This window comes from Eubalaena glacialis, chromosome 18 (genome assembly GCF_028564815.1).
Source record: "Eubalaena glacialis isolate mEubGla1 chromosome 18, mEubGla1.1.hap2.+ XY, whole genome shotgun sequence".
Taxonomy (NCBI): domain Eukaryota; kingdom Metazoa; phylum Chordata; class Mammalia; order Artiodactyla; family Balaenidae; genus Eubalaena; species Eubalaena glacialis.
Window position 1 is genome coordinate 1416766 of NC_083733.1, and position 14784 is coordinate 1431549.

The window sequence follows — 14784 nt, forward strand, 5'->3', positions numbered from 1 at the left end:
AATTAAAACTTTTGACATACACATTGCACCCAAGGCTAAAATGAAGAAACAGAACAAAACAAACCACAAACCTCAGAGACACCTAAGAACAGAAGGAAGCCTCTCCCTGCCTCCTGCCCCCGTGAAGACACGATTCTGTAGAAAGGACGTGCTAGCCAGCCCCTGGGTCGTGTCAGTGCATGAGCTGCCCCTGACTGGCTGCTCTGACCTGCCCGTGGGGCTGGAGCCTCCCAGCGGCGGCCGGGAGCCAGCGAAGGGCTTCTTAGGCCACTGGTGCCTTGGGCCGCCCGTGTGGCACACTGCGCCTCCTGGTCCGACCCCACCCCCCAGGTAAAACAAATCAAGGAAGCCTGTATTCACATTACAACATGAAAATAGCACCAGGATCGTCAGAGTAAAATTGCTGATACGTGCAGCAGAGAGCTCCGTGTAGAAGGAAGGCTCTAGAGAGGGCAACTGCGGAGGCTGGGCTGGGGGTAGTGCGGGTGGGGAGGGAGGACCAGGGGTCAAGGTGCACTGGAGATCGGCTCTTCCGTCAGTGGCACGGACAGTGGCCGGCACGACCCTGCGGTCAGAGAAGGCCTGTTGTGCTCGGCGGGGGCGGGGGGGTGGTGCGGGGGGCGCCGGGCAGCTCACAGATGGCTCTTCTGCCCCCATCTGATTTCTAGGGTCGCTTTGGAATTCCAGCAACAGCAGCAACGACACTAAGACGGAGGCTGCCACCATACGACTGGTGGCTGCCTCAACTTACTTCCTGCTAGATGACACAGGTGGGGCACCCTGTGCAAACCTTTAAAGCGAGGGGTTCTCTGGCGTACCGGGCCTTGGCTGTGGGGCACACGGGGCTGGGGTGGGGGTGAGCGGCTCTCTCTTTAACGTCTTGGTACTGAGAAAACAGCTGCATGGTCTCAAAGAGGCTGCAGCTGGCCCGCCCCTCACCCTCACCTTCCAGCTAGAAAGGGATTGCTGTCCACCCCCGGCCCTGTTCAAGGCATCAGAGCCGCAGGTCTAACACCAAAGTCTGAGTATCTGCACGCTATGGCAGGTGGATTAAGATGTGGCCACCAGGCAAACTCTTGGAGGACTGGAGCTCCTCAGCATAGACCAGGGTCCCCCATTTGCCAGTTCGTCCCCAGCCCCACTCCCAGGCACGTGCTGGCTCCTATAAGTTACTCAGAAGCATCCTTTTTTAAAGGGATCTTGAAGCTGGTTAGTCTCTGCCCAAAAAGCTGGCTGAGGAGGTGGCTCTGGGACTCGGCTGTCCGGCAGGCCCGGGGGTTGGGGGGTTCAGCACCGAGGACAGCCCCGCCCCTCCTGGGGGGCCTATGCAGGGGTCTGGCCTGGGGGAGGGCCTTGCCCAGCCCCTCCTTGCCGCGCCTGATGTTCCCTTGGGCATGGCCGGGCTCCCCCTTCCGCGGCTCTGAAGGCTGGGGCGGTGTTGTGCCGTTCTGGCTACTGGGTTTGGGCTTGGCAGGGAGCACGCGGCTGGGAGTCGCCTGCTTTCGCGGGGCCCGGGGGGGTTTGTCAGGGACCGAGGGGCCTCTCCCTAGGCTCCCCACAGCTTCACTCCTGGTTGGCCCCGGCGCCCGGCCCTTTCTCTTCTTCTCACTGCTGTCCCCGTCCTCCCTGGGGCCCAGGCTCCCTCGCGGCCCCTGGTCACCAGCTTCCCTTGGTCCCTTGGGGTAGCCCTTGGCTGGGGCTCGAGGGGGGGCCTTGTCTGGGGCGGGGCCCTGGCCTGGGCCGTTGGGCTTGGCTGGGGTGGTGGCTGTCTCACTTTGGAGCTGCCCGCTGGCCGGCTGGGGCTGGCTGCCGCCCGCTGCCTTGGTGCCCTGCCGGGGGCCTCCAGCGCCCTGGGAGCCGGGGTCCGGCTTGACTTTGAGGGTGGTGGGCTTTGGCCTGTCCTCAGTGCCATGGGGGAGCTCTCTGGGCATTGGGCTGGGCACCGCCTTCTTCAGTTGTACTGGGAACTTGGGTGCTTTGCTGGGGGTGGACGAGGCTGACCTGTCCTTGGACGAGCTCTGGCAGCCCCCGGGCTTGTTGGCACTGCCTCTGTGGGAGGGGCCTCCTGCGCCCCCGGCAGGCGCCACGTGACACGTGGACACCTGCTTCTCCTTCCAGAGCAGAGAGGGGGCTTCTGGGTGATGGTCAGGGGCACATTTGCCAGGGGCACTTGGGGTCCTGTGTTTCCCTGAGAGCGGGCCAGCTGCCCTCTTTTCCTCTGTGTCTTGGCCTCCGGCCCCCGGCTGGGGCAGAGAGCCCCCCAAGGGGAGAGCCTGCTGGAGGAAGCGCCCAGGGCTGCCTGGGGAAGCCTCGTCCTCAGAGCTCTCCAGGGCCTGGTCCGGCTCGTGGCCATCTTTGCCATCAGCCGAGGCCGCCGGGAAAGGAGACAGAGACAGGGGCAGGAGCTCCTGGAGGGCAGAGGGCAGATCGCCGCCGCCGACCGGGTGGCCCATGGGGCCTGTGGGCCTCTCTGGGGTCCCGGGCTGCCCTGCTGTGGTGCTGGGAGCCGCCTCCGGGCAGGGCTGGGGCAGGGCTGGGAGGGACCGCTCGCTCAGGGTGGGGCCGCTGTCCCGGGACAGAGGCCCGTCCACGCCGGATCCGGGGGCGCCGCTGGACGCGGCCACCCTGCGCCGTTTGCTGGGCAGCGAGCCCTCTCGGGCCAAGGCCTTCTGCCCGGGGGCGCCGGGCCGCCGCACGCCGCGGAAGGTGAAGGGCTGCTGCCCCCTCCTGCGGTGCTTGTCCATGTGCCGGTCGAACTGCTCCTTTTTGGCAAAGGTGTAGTTGCAGGAGCTGCAGACAAAGGACCTCTTGCTGATGTGCGTGACGTTGGCGCAAAGCTCGCAGGCGTACAGCGGGGTGTGCTGCAGCTCCAGCTCCCCGCTCAGCCCGTGCTCGCCGCCCAGGTGCACGCGCAGCTCCTGGTGCTCGGGGTACACCCGGGGGCACTGGGGGCACAGGTAGACGCGCTGCGGGCTGTGCACCGCCAGGTGGCGCTGCAGCTTGAACGGCTTGGGGAACCGCTTCCCGCAGTGGTGGCAGTCGCGGGCGGGGTCCTTGCAGTCCTGGTGCACGGGGACGGCTGGGAGGGGGGACTCGCCGTGCGAACGGCCGTCGGGGGACAAGCCGCAGGCTGACGGGCTGCCCTGGGCCGAGGCGCTGTCCGGGTCTGAGCCGTTGGCGCGGGCCTTGGGTCTTGGCCTCTCCCTCGGGAATTCCTTCCCAGCTCCCACATCCGCCCCCGACGCCTCCGCGGGGCCCCCGCCTGCCTTGCCGATGGAGCGCTTGCCCCGGTGGGGTTTGGAGACCTGTTCCACGATGCCGCTCAGGAAGCGCGTGACCACGCCGTCCCCCTCCCAACATCCGGGCAGGTCCCCCAGGGACCTCCGCGCCTGCCCTTTGCGGGCGAAGCGCACGGCGTGCTCACGCAGGTGCTCATTGTACATCCAGACGTCGGCGACCTCCCGCCGGCACATGCCGCAGGCCCACAGCCCTGCCTTGCTCTGCACGTGCTTCTCCTGCAGGTGCTCCCTCAGCAGCTCGCGGGAGCCGAACCTGCGCTCCACGCACATGTAACAGGTCGGGGGCGGCGAGGGGCTGTGGGCCAGCTTGTGGAGGTCCAGCTCTCCCAGGCCGTGGAAGCGCTGAAAGCACACCCTGCACTTGTAGGGCGCCCTCCTGGCCTTGGTGGGCTGGCCTCCGCCTGGGGCCCTTCTTGCCCCGGCCACCCCCTCTGTCCTGCTCTGTGGGCCCGGGGAACTGGCCGTGGCCTTGAAGTCCAAGAGGCTGGCGCCGGGGGGACCTGCAGGGTCTTCGCAGGGTCCTAGGAAGCACAGGCCCTGCATCTGCAGATCCACGGCGCTCCCGGGGACACCACACTCGTAGTGCTCTCGCTCCAGGTTGGGGGGCTCGGGGCTCGCGTCTCCCGGAGAAGAGGTGGCCTCGTCGGCGGGGGCCTGCAGCTCCAGGCCTCGCCAAGCTGCCGGGACCATGTGCAGCTCAGGGATGTTTTCTGACGGGTGGTCCTCAGCGCAGCAGGGGTCCGCCTCCGCGTGGGGCTCCAGGGCCCACAGGCTGGGGCCCATGGCCCAGGGGTCGATGCCGGGCACCTTGCTGCTGAGGAAGCCCTCCAGGAGGAAGGACTCCGGCAGACCCGCAGCCTCGTCACCCCACGGGTCCTCGTGGGACAGGCAGAGCGATCCAGAGTCACTGAGGTCTGTGGGCAAGCGGAAGGGGGACAGAGCGACGCTGCCCCCCGCCTGGCTGCTGGGCTCGGGCCGGGGAGGTGGCTCCGACTTTTTACAGCGCTTCCCGTAGACACGGGGGTTCTTCTTCCGAACCAAGCGGTCCCCCAGGGGGAAGAGCTGGGAAAAGGAGGCCTCATCATCAAACAAGCTCAGAGGGTCTCCGAGATGCGGGCTGGGGGCTTCGGGAGCAGTGCCCTCCTGCTCCCGGACCGCCTCTCCTGGACTGTGCAGGGGGTCCTGGAGGCAACTGCTGACGGTGCTGCCTGCTTCAGAACCACGAGTCTCGGGAGGGCCCTGGGGGTCCCAGGGGGGCTCGTGCCCCTCCCAGACACCTTGCCCTGATCTGCTCTCGGCCACTCTGCTGTCCCCTGCAGGTTTACCCCCAGCTGCCCTCGACGGCTCTTTGCAGATGCCAGACATCCCGGTCTCTCGGGGTCCCCCGCACCCTCTTGCCGAGGCTGCTTTCCGCCCCACTGGCCCTTCTGGCGCAGGAGGTGCCCCCTCCACCATCCCTGGACAGGCCACCCGATCCCCAGGAGACTTCCGTGCAGGCGTCTGCTCCAGGTCCGTGGCGACGAGAGGCGGCTGCGTGGACTCAGTCTCCTGCTCTGCCTCTGGTGAGAGGTGGCGGCTCGGGAGAGCCGGGCAGTTGGCAATGGCCGTTGATGGATTCCAGCCTCTTCTCCCTGAAATCACATCTGCAGGGCCCTGGAGACCGCTCTCCTCCCGGAACCTTCTCCCTCTTGGCTTTCTCGCCCTCTTGCTGGCTTTCCCCTCTGACTCGCTGGGGAAGTCTGCGGGCGGCCTGCCCCGCCTCTGGCCCCCGGCTTTCTTTGTCTGTTTGGAACGGGGCTCATCCCTCTCCAGCTGGTCCTGTTTCCTGGGCTCTGCAGGCCTCACGTCCACCTCTTGCTTGACCACGTCTGGGGGATGTGGTTCCCAGCTGGGGGGACAGCCCGGTGCTCCCAGAAGGCGGAGCCCCCGCCTAAGCCCCTTGGACATCTCGGGACCCAGGGCATCCTCAGGAGCCACAGAGCCGCGAACAGGGGTTAGCCTACCGGCCTGGCTGGGGTCTCCCACCAGGCGCCTCGGTTTCTCCTTCCCCGGCGCCCTGCGGCTCTTCTTCCCCGGTGGGTGGCATGTCTGGGGAGCAGGTGGGGCCGCTGGGCTTGGCTGGGAGGCAGAACCCCTGTGCAGCCCATGCTTCCTGGCTCTGTGGCGGCTCAGGCCCGGCCCAGAGCGGAAGGAGGCCGAGCAGACCTCACAGGTCACGGGCTGCCCGCTGGGGGCTCCGCCCCTCCAGTGTCCGTTCTCAGTGAACACAGGCTTCTTTTTAAAGCCACGAGGCTTCTGTCTGGGGTCCTGGGGGCTGAGGGGATCCCCCTGGGGTCTCTGGTGGAGGCCGTCCCCGAGGCTTCGGGGGGCGTGGGGTCTGGAGTCGCTGGCTGTGCCGCTCGGAGCTGCGGTTCTGCCTGGGTGGAGCTCTGTGGAGGGGCAGGTGACCCTCAGACCCCTGGTGCCAGCTTCGGATGCTTCTGTAATGGCAGGGCGCCCAGCCCTGGGCATCTCTAGGCCCTCCTGTTCCTGGAGGCTGGCCTCTGCCTCACCTTCCTGGCAGGTGTGGGGATCTGGCCCCATGGCCCCCCGTGTGGAAGGGTCAGTGGGCACAGCAGTGACACCCTGGCTTTCCCTGTTGCCTGGGGGTTCTGAGGAGGGGCCCTTGGGCACCCCATTGGGGTGGGTGCTGGACAGGGCTCCCCTGGGGTCTAGCCACTCGGCCCTGGGGCCTCTGACTGCCCCCAGGCCACCAGTGGTAGGGATGCCGGACAGGGCAGCGGCCTTGATGGTCACTCTCGGGGAGGTGGCCCTCGCTGGGTGGGGTGGGGTGACAGAGGCAGGAGCTTCCCTTGGTCTCTCTTTTCTGGAACCCTCTAGGGTTCTTGCCATGCGACCTCCAGGGCAGTCCCCTCCATGGGCGGGAGTGAAGACACCGACGAAGCTGGGCTCCTTGGGAGGGTCTTCCAGGGGGCCACAGTCCCCCCGGAGAGGGCGGCGAGCTGGGCCTTCCTTGGGGCCGCAGGGATCGGGGGTGGCTGCAGAAGCGGGCGAGGGGGTGCGGCTGGCCAGGTCCCTGGTGGGGGGCACTGGGCTTTCGCCAACGAACAGCAGATGCTTCTGAAGGCCTGGGCCAGCTACTGCCTCTGGAGTCTGGTCCTCAGGCCCATCTTCTGTGTCGGTTGCTGCCAAGGCTGGGACTGAAGATTCTGCCTCAGAGTAGGTGGGGTCTGGGGTGGCCCATGCCCCGTTCCAAAGGCCCACGGCTGCCCTGCTTCTCTGGAGCTGCCCGGCTAGCTGGTCCGGCCGCCGCGGCCTCCCCCGGTCATCTGGCTGCCGTTGGCTGGCTCCGACTTGACCCTTGGGCTTCTTGGCCTGGCCGTGTGAGCCCGGATGTCCAGCTCCCTCTGGCCCCAGCTGGCGTCCGGCCATAGCAGGGACGGCTGTCATCTGCACAGCCCCCGGGAAGCCCCAGGCAGGGCTGCAGGCCATTTTCCCACCTTCCACACTCTCCTTTCCCGGATCTGAGGGGTCGCTGTGCTGAGGACTCTGGGTGTCATCAGGTGGGGGCCCCTCGGAGCCCCGGGTGTCATCTTCTCTCTCAGCCGCTCTGGCCACCAGGAGCTGGAGCTGATGAAGGGGGCTCGAGGCTGGGTCCTGGGGCCTCCTGCCGGGGCTGCGGTCGGGCACGGAGGCACGACTTGGGGAGGCCCCCGCTGGTACAAACTCCTCGTTACCCTCAGGGCCAGGGCCCCCTGCTCCTCCTGGCCCACGTGTGCTGCTCACAGAGTGTCCCTTGGGGGCACTGTTGTGACTGACACCAGAATGTGGGGTGGCACCCGGGGGCAGAAGATCGGCCCTCCGAAATGCCAAGCCAGGTGCCGGAGGGGCAACAGGGCTGCCGAACGCTTCCAGCTCTGAGGGGTCTCGGCAGGGCCCAGGTGCCTTGTGGGATCCCGGGGAAAGCCCCCCTCTCCGTGGGCAGGGAAAGAGCAGTGGCAGGTCTTGGCTGTGCTGTGTTCTGGTGGCCCTGTTACCCTTAGGAAGTGAAGCCTCAGGGTTTGGGCTGCACTTCGCTAAACTCCCCATGTCCCATGGGGGGTCCGGTAAACAGACTTCCAGGTGGGCCCCGAGGCCCCCTTCGGCCCTGGGGAGCCCCGTCTTGGAGACCCCGGCTTTCTGCAATGGCCGGAAACTGAGGCTGGCCCCAGTGGGCCTGAAAGGACCCCCAGGAACCACGTCCTTGTGGGTGCCGGGGGCCAGGGCTGCTTCTCCAGGGTGGAACGAGGGCCACTCCTCCTGGGGGCTCCCTAGAGCACCCCCCGTGGTGGCCACAGTTGTTTCGGCCCCCTCCAGGTGTGGACGCAGTTCCCCAGGACTGGTGGCGCTGGCTCTGCACGGCTCTCCCAGGGCCTCCTGTGCGCCTTTGCTTTGCAGCTGACTCTCCAATTCGGTGACCAGCCTTTTGATCTCGAGCTCCTCCTCAGACAGGTCACCGCTACAAGCGGTGCTACATTCGATGACCTTGCCGGGCAAAGCGGGGAGGCTGGTGGCCACAGTCCCTTCACTGGGACATCTCTGACTGAATGCCTTTTCCCCTGAGAGGCCGGGAAAAGGGCCCAGATGGCCAGGCGGCATGGGGGACACTTCCTCCAGCAGGGACCAGCCCTTCTTGGGCAGAAACGAGAGGAACGGTGGGTCTTGCTGAGGTCTCCTCGGGGGAGGGGCGGCACACACACGTGGCACCTGGGTGTCCCCATTCCCAGAGAGACTGCCATAGACTGGCGGGTGGAAGCTGTCCCCAGGCAGCCCCGAGAAGAGGGCCGTGCGCTCCAAGGCCGGCGGCGATTCGGCTTTGCCTGGGCCCGTGACGACTGTGTAGGGTGTGTTCCTGGGCGGCTTGGGCTCTTGGGAACTGGCATCCTTGCCATCCTGGCAGAGGCCTGCCCTGATGGCCGGCGGGCTGTCTGGGGCTGAGGACTGGGAGCCCAGGTCTTCGTGGCAACAGCCAGCCAGGTCTTTGGGTCCGAGGAACAATCCGCTGGGAGGGCTGCTGTAGGGCTGAGGCCCCTTTTTGGCAGCTAGAAGCCCCACGGAGTCTCCAAGACCAGGGGTCTTCAAACAGAGGGTCCTGGGTTCGGGGTGGGCCGCGTCGGCTGCGTTAGCCACGGGCACCAGTGATTCTCCTGGCGGGGAGGCAGGGGGCTCCTCTCCGTCCTGGGAGACGGCAGGCTCCGAGCACCGGGGGGCACCCAGCGCGGGTGAGCTCGTGCGGGGCAGCACTGCGTCCTCCTGGCAGAGCTGTGGTCGCTCTGGGGTTGGGGGGCCGGGGCCTCCTCCCCCACAGGTGGCTGGAGGGGAGCTCAGAGCCTCTCTGTGAAGTCCTGCGGCATCAGGGGGAAGGTCTTCAGCAATTTCAGGGCTCTCGGCGTCTTGGGGGAAGTCCAGAGAGGGATGGCTTTCCTCTGGGGTCTCGGCGCCCGTGAGACCCTGCAGGAGACGCTGGCGGCCTCTCTGCTCAGGGCCCACTCCAGCCTCTGGGCCGTGCGACGGGCCCTGGGCCTCAGCACTCTTGACGGGACCTGGCCACGGCCCGCCCGGCTCCTCTGGGCCCGGGGAGCCCCCAGGCCTCATGGCCTCCTGCCTCACGGCCTTCCTGGGCTTCTGCTGCTGTCCGCCCTCTCTGGGACCCGGGGCCAAGTCCACTTCCTTCCTCTTCTCGCCCTGGCGCCATCGCCGGCCGCTGGGGCGGGGCCGGCCTCTGAAGCGTGAGCCTCGCAGCCGCGGGCCATCCTCCTCCTCAGACTCGGAGGCGCCGTCGCAGTCCTGGGGTCCGCCGTCCACGGCGCCCGGGGCTGGGCCGCGCTTGCCCGCCCGGTTCTTCTGCTGCACGATCTTGTGGATGAGCTCCTTGCTCCAGGTGCCGCCCCGCGCCCGCCTCCGCCTGCACTCCTGGCCGGGGGACAGTCGGAGGCGCCTGGAGCTCCGGGTCTCCACCAGGAGGGCCCGTCCCCCTGGGTCTGCGTGGCTCTTGCAGGCCTGGGTTCTGAGGTCCCGCGGGCGGGACAGGGCCGGCTCAGCCCGGCCTTTCCTCCTCGGCCTCAGGCGGCTGGCCCTGGAGCCCCTGCCCGGCCTCTTGGCGGTGCTGACCGTGTCCAGCTCTTTCTGGAACAACTTAAACCGCTTTCCTCTTCTCTGCTGGCCGGCCAGGCTGGCCCCATCTGCCTCTGAGGGCGCTGGGCCCAGGGAGCGGGTTTTGGGCCTGGGGCCGGCCGCGTAGGCCCCGTCGCCGGGCCGGGGCGGCTGGGGCTGCAGCGGGGCAGCCACCGCCGGGAGCGGGAGCTGGGCTTTGTTCTCTGGCGTTGCCCCCAGCCTCGTCTTGGGGGGCTGCCCAGTGGCGGGGCCCCTGGGGCCGGAAGGCTCCTCGTCGGTGAAGACGTCGATGAAGCTGCTGTCGATCTCAGGGTTGTCTGACTGGTACTCCAGGCCGTTGAGGGCCTCCGTGATGAGGCTGTCCAGCTTGGCGGCGTCCTCCAGGTCCAGGTCCCCTGCAGGCAGTGGGAAGGGGGCGGCGGCCGGGCTGGGCAGGAAGCTCATCCTCAGGGGGTCGTCTCTGCCGTCGGGCCGGATGTCCCCACCCAGCAGGAAGGGCGCCGTCCTGGTGTGGCTGAGTGGGCTCGGGGTCCCACTGGCCAGTGTTTTGGGGGCAGCCAGTGCAGAGGGGGTGACGGGGGGCGTGGGGAACCCGGGGGGCTGCTGGTGGCCGTCCTTGGCCCTGGCCGGCAGCAGGCTGCAGAACTGCCGGTGCCCCAGGAAGGCGGCTAGGCTGCTGTAGTTGCGGTCACACTGCCTACAGGTGAGCAGCACGTCCAGCTGGTCCAGGCTGGCGCTGCTGAGGGGGAAGTGGTGGGCGGAGTAGGGGGGCGGCTCCTGCGGGAAGCCCTCCAGGCCCACGCTGCCCACCCCGAGCCCCGAGCTGGGGAACGGGGTCTCCTCCAGCCCCTCTGTGGGGAAAGGGAAGGCCTTGAGTGGCTCCGGCTGGTAGTGGATGGGGAGGGCGCGCGAGGGCTCGGGGGACGGGAAGGGGCTGCCGGTCTCCTGGGGGTGGGGGGGTGGGTGGAAGAAGGCGGAGGGCCCGAGCGGCCCGGGGAGCTGGCTCTCGTCCGAGCTGGGGTTGGCTGGGCTGCTGGACAGAGGGGACAGCGACGAACAGGTGCTGCTGGCCGTGTGGGTGGCTGGCGAGGGCAGGGGGGACTCGCTGGGGGAGGCTCCCACCACCCTGGGCGGGGGCGGGCCGGGGGGGCCCCGGGGGGAGGCCTGAGGCTGGGCCGCGCCGAAGAACGGGGGCTGGGCTCCAGGGTCCTTCAGCCCGTTGTAGGTGAACAGCCCAGGGGAGCCGCCGCTGTGCTGGCCCGGGCTGTTTCTCAGGACCGCCAGCTTCTCGCCCGGCCCGGGCGTCTTGCCTGCGGCAGCAGCCAGGGCTCCCTGGCTGCCCCCCTGCCACTCGGGGACTTCGGAGGGGAAAGACAGCTGGTTCATCATCTCCATCTGGTGGGGGCTGGGGCCGGCGGCCGGGAGCACCTGGGGCCAGGGCAGCGGGGGGCTCTGGGGGAGGCTGAGCTGCTGGCCTGGGCTGGGCTGGGCTTCGAAGAATGCGCTCCTGGTGGTGGCCAGGGGACCCAGGGGAGGCGTGGGGTAAGGGGCTGGGGCGGGGTCCCAGAGCGGGGGCAGTCTGGCAGCGGGGGGCCCTGAGGCAGTCAGCTCCGTGTCCCGAGGCCCTGGGCTGGTGCCCACCCCGCCGGCTCCGGGGCTTCCATACGCCTGCCCCGGAAACTGCCTCTGGGCCAGTGAGTTTGGGGGCCCCCTGGGGCTCCCCAGCCCATCGTGAGCCGAAGGCGGCCTCTCAGGGAGCACTTTGGTCATGCTCTCGTGCAAACTGTCCCGGAAGGTGGCCGTGCTCTCCGAGAAGGGGCTGGGGGCCGGGCGAGCCGCACCAGGGGGAGGGAGCACACCGCCAAGGTCGCTGGGGGTGTTGAGGCCGCCGGGCCGGCCGGGGTAGCAGGGCGGGGCTGGGGGGCCCGAGCGGGCGGGCAGGGGGTAGGCTGGGCCCGTGCCCACCGGCTCCTCGGGCCACACTCCCCGAGGCTGGTGGAAGGCGAACACCAGTGCCCTCTCGGCGTACTCGGGCCCGGCTGCGTCCTCGGGGAAGGGTTTCGGGCCGGCTCCGTGCAGCTCTGGGAAGGGGTACTGGAAGGCAACCACCCCGGGGCTGCCGCCTTCGGGAAAGGGCTCCGGCTCAGCGGGCGGCACCCCGAAACTAGCACCTGGGAAGCTGTTCTCAGCCGTGGGAGGCCAGGCATCGGCCCTGCTGGCCTGGAATTCCACGTAGGAGGCCGGCCGACAGGGGCTGGCGCCGCTGCTCTGGGGGGCCCTGAGGGGTGGGGGCCCAGGGGTGGTGCTCGGTGAGGTATAGTTGGTGGAGGTAAAGCTGGAGGGGGTCTCCTGGAAGCACTTTTGGAAGCTGAGCTCTTCCGGGCCAGGTGAAGCCTCGGCCCTGGCGGGGCCAGGCCTGAGACGGGCTCTGGTTCCTTGGCCCCGGGGGGCCTCGGCCTCTGGGGGCCGGGGGGCCTCTTGCTGCGGGCCCTCAGGGGTCTTCTCGTCCAGGGCGGGTTTGGGCCTTGAGCTGGCGATGCTCAGACCGTAGAGCTGCTGGGGGCTGCTGTCCAGCCTGCTCGCCCGCCGTGCGCGAGCCTGCACCAGGTTCCTCCCTGCTGGGGCCTGGGGGCTGCTTCCCTTCCCAGGGGCGCTGCTCAGGGACTGGGTTCTGGGCAGCGGGGCCTTGGGCCCCACCTTCCCAGCCTGCCGCACCTGGGTCTCAGGGCTGTCCATGGCTTGGGCCCCGCTGCCCGTGGCCTTGGTGGTCCTGTTGGCTGGGGCACTGACCTCACTGGGAGGTTGCAGGGGGCCCCCCGTGCCACTGGCCGCTGGGCAGGGCTGCAGGTCTCCGGTCATGGTTGGGGGTGGTGCTCCGAGGGGCTGCTCCCCAGGCATGGCCCCTCCGTCCTGGGTGCTAGGAGGATGCTGTGGTCCGAGGCGGGCCGCGGAAAGCGGGCTGGGCGGACATCCTCGCCCCTCGAGGGGCCCTGGAGGGGCCTGCTCTCATGGTCCCGAGTGGAGCCTGCAAGGAAAGGACAGAGTGGGTCGGGGACCGTGGGGCTTCGTGGCTCCCACCGTGGCGCGGCAGGCTGGGAGCGGAAGCAGCGGGCACGTAACCTGTACTTTTAGGGGAGGGGGCTTGGCTCCGTCGGCACCTTGAGAGATGAGAGGGGAAAAGAGTTGCTGCCAGACTGAGAAAGGGCTTACTGGGGGGGCGGATTGGGGTTGGGGAGGAAAAGGAAGGAAAAAGAGAGAAAATACTGTTGGGGCCTGAGATCTGAGAAGACCCCTGGCCACCCCCAAGCAGCCCTGCTAGGCACCAGCCAGGCCCTGAGCAGGAAAGTCCCATGTGGCATGTGGCTCCCAGACCTGCAGTGGCCCTGTGGTGGGGTGACGGGCACCTGATGGCCAGGGCAGAGAGCCCAGGAAGGACGGAGGGGGCGTCTGGCTGAGGCTCCCACCTGGTCCTTCACCCGCCCCATCCCCTGCCCCTGGAATCACACAGGACGGCCTCAAGGCCCTCGCCCTGCGGACCCCTGGTCTCCGGAAGGTTCCGGCTCCTTTCTTGGGCCCCTGAGCTGAGCTCCTGTTTTGGGGCACACGTATCTGGCCTGTGCCTGTGACCCTAGCCCAGAGCACAGCCCCGTGGGCCTCTGGAGAAAAGCCCTACCCAGAACACTGAGCTTTTGGAGTGTTGGGTGAGGGGAGCCCCCGGGGGCACGGCCCTCACCCCTCCCTTCTGTCTCCATGACCCCACTCCCATCCCCCTAGCGGCTCTGGGGGTCTCGTCCACAGAGCAATCCCGGGGCTGGCTGTCAGCGTCACTGATTTTCTTGGCTCTCCCCAGACAGTCCCTGGAGCTCAGCCCCGTGCTAAGGCCACCAGCTCTGAGGTCGTGGCAGAGGCTTCCTGACCCAGCTTGGGTGTGGTACCGGTGCCGGCCAGCAGTGGTGCCACGTCGCCCCACCGCCGCCCCCTCCTCTGCCAGGCCAGCCCCGCCATTGGATCCTCCCCATCCCATCAGCCTGGGGGCGCCCTCCCTCCTAGGTAGAGACCTCCCCCCTCCTCTGGGCTCCACTGCCCAGGGCAAGTCCTCAGCTTTCCTTTCCATATGTGGACTGAGAGCCCTTGGGGCAGGGCTCGTGGGTGGAGTTTGTTGAATGAATAAATGATGGCGGCAGCAGTAGCACGAGCTCCCTCTGGGCCCCCCCCGTGGGCCAGGACACTCCTCTGGGCCCTCCCCGTGGGCCAGGACGCCCCCTCCGGGCCCTCCCCGTGGGCCAGGACGCTCCCTCTGGGCCCTCCCCGTGGGCCAGGATACCGAGCGCTTCCCAACCACTCCCCTGGTCCTCACAGTGGCTCGAGAGGTCAGGAGCGCTATTGTCATCGCTGATCTACAGGTGAGATTATGGAGCACAGGGAGGTGGGTAACTCGCCCAAGACCTCACAGCTAGTGAAGGACACTGGGGGTTCCTGCGGGGCCTCCTCCCAGCCCCACACGGCCCTGTCTCCGGGCTCGCCCGGGCCACACGTGGTCCGGACACCTGCTCAGGGCCGGGCTGTGCCCGGTGTAGGGGCAGCAGCAGCCAGGGCCCCCAGGACGGCCCCCGCACGAGAGAGCTGTGGGGGCCAAGGGGAGGGCGGGCCCCTTGTGACGCCGCTGGGGCAAGTCCCTTAGTCGCTGTGTGCCTGGGAAATGGGTATCCCAGTGGAGCCCCCGGGTGGGGCTGTTGCAGAGATGACCCTCTGCCAACTCTGGATCAGCCCCTCGTGGGACGTGTGCTGTCGTGGGGGGGTTGCCGACTCGCTCTGTTGCCGCCCGAGCCTGGGCCCTGCGGGCGAGTCTGCATCTGCTCCTCTGCCCGCACCCGTGGCCTGGAGTCTGGCGCACGGTAGGCGCCCAGGGCTCGGGAAAGTGGGTTTGCACGTCCTCGGAGTAGTGATGGTAACAGCCTCCCTCGCAGGGCCGTCCTGAGGTTCAACAATGCACAGAGCCTGGCCGGCCGCTGGCACGCAGGGGCTCCCCCGGACGCCAGCGCCTCCCGGGCCTCCGTGTCCCCGTCTGTGCACGGGCTGCTGAGCTGCTTCTCCCTCGCACTGCTTGAAGCCACATGAGAGTCGGGGTCTGTCGGGGTCACCTGGGCTGTCCCGCGTGAGTTTTTAAGGAGGAGCGGAAGCCCTGAGCCCAGGCGCCCCTCCCCTGCTCTCAGGCACCCGGGGCCTCGGGCCCGCACGCTCATCACTCTGAATGCCAGAAGCCCGGGCTCTGCCCAGAGGGCTCCCCATTGGGCTCAAGGCGGGAGACTGCATCGTGACCCAAGAGTCCGCT

The 14784-nt window shown here is 68.3% G+C and overlaps 1 protein-coding gene across 1 annotated transcript; it reads right to left on the minus strand.

Annotated features, from left to right (window-relative positions):
- Window positions 1-1164: 1164 nt before the first annotated feature.
- ZNF469 (zinc finger protein 469) lies at window positions 1165-12350 on the minus strand. Its single transcript, XM_061172717.1, has one exon. It carries the CDS (start codon window positions 12348-12350, stop codon window positions 1170-1172), a length of 11181 nt encoding a protein of 3726 aa, XP_061028700.1. The 3' UTR covers window positions 1165-1169.
- Between the last annotated feature and the right edge of the window lie 2434 nt (window positions 12351-14784).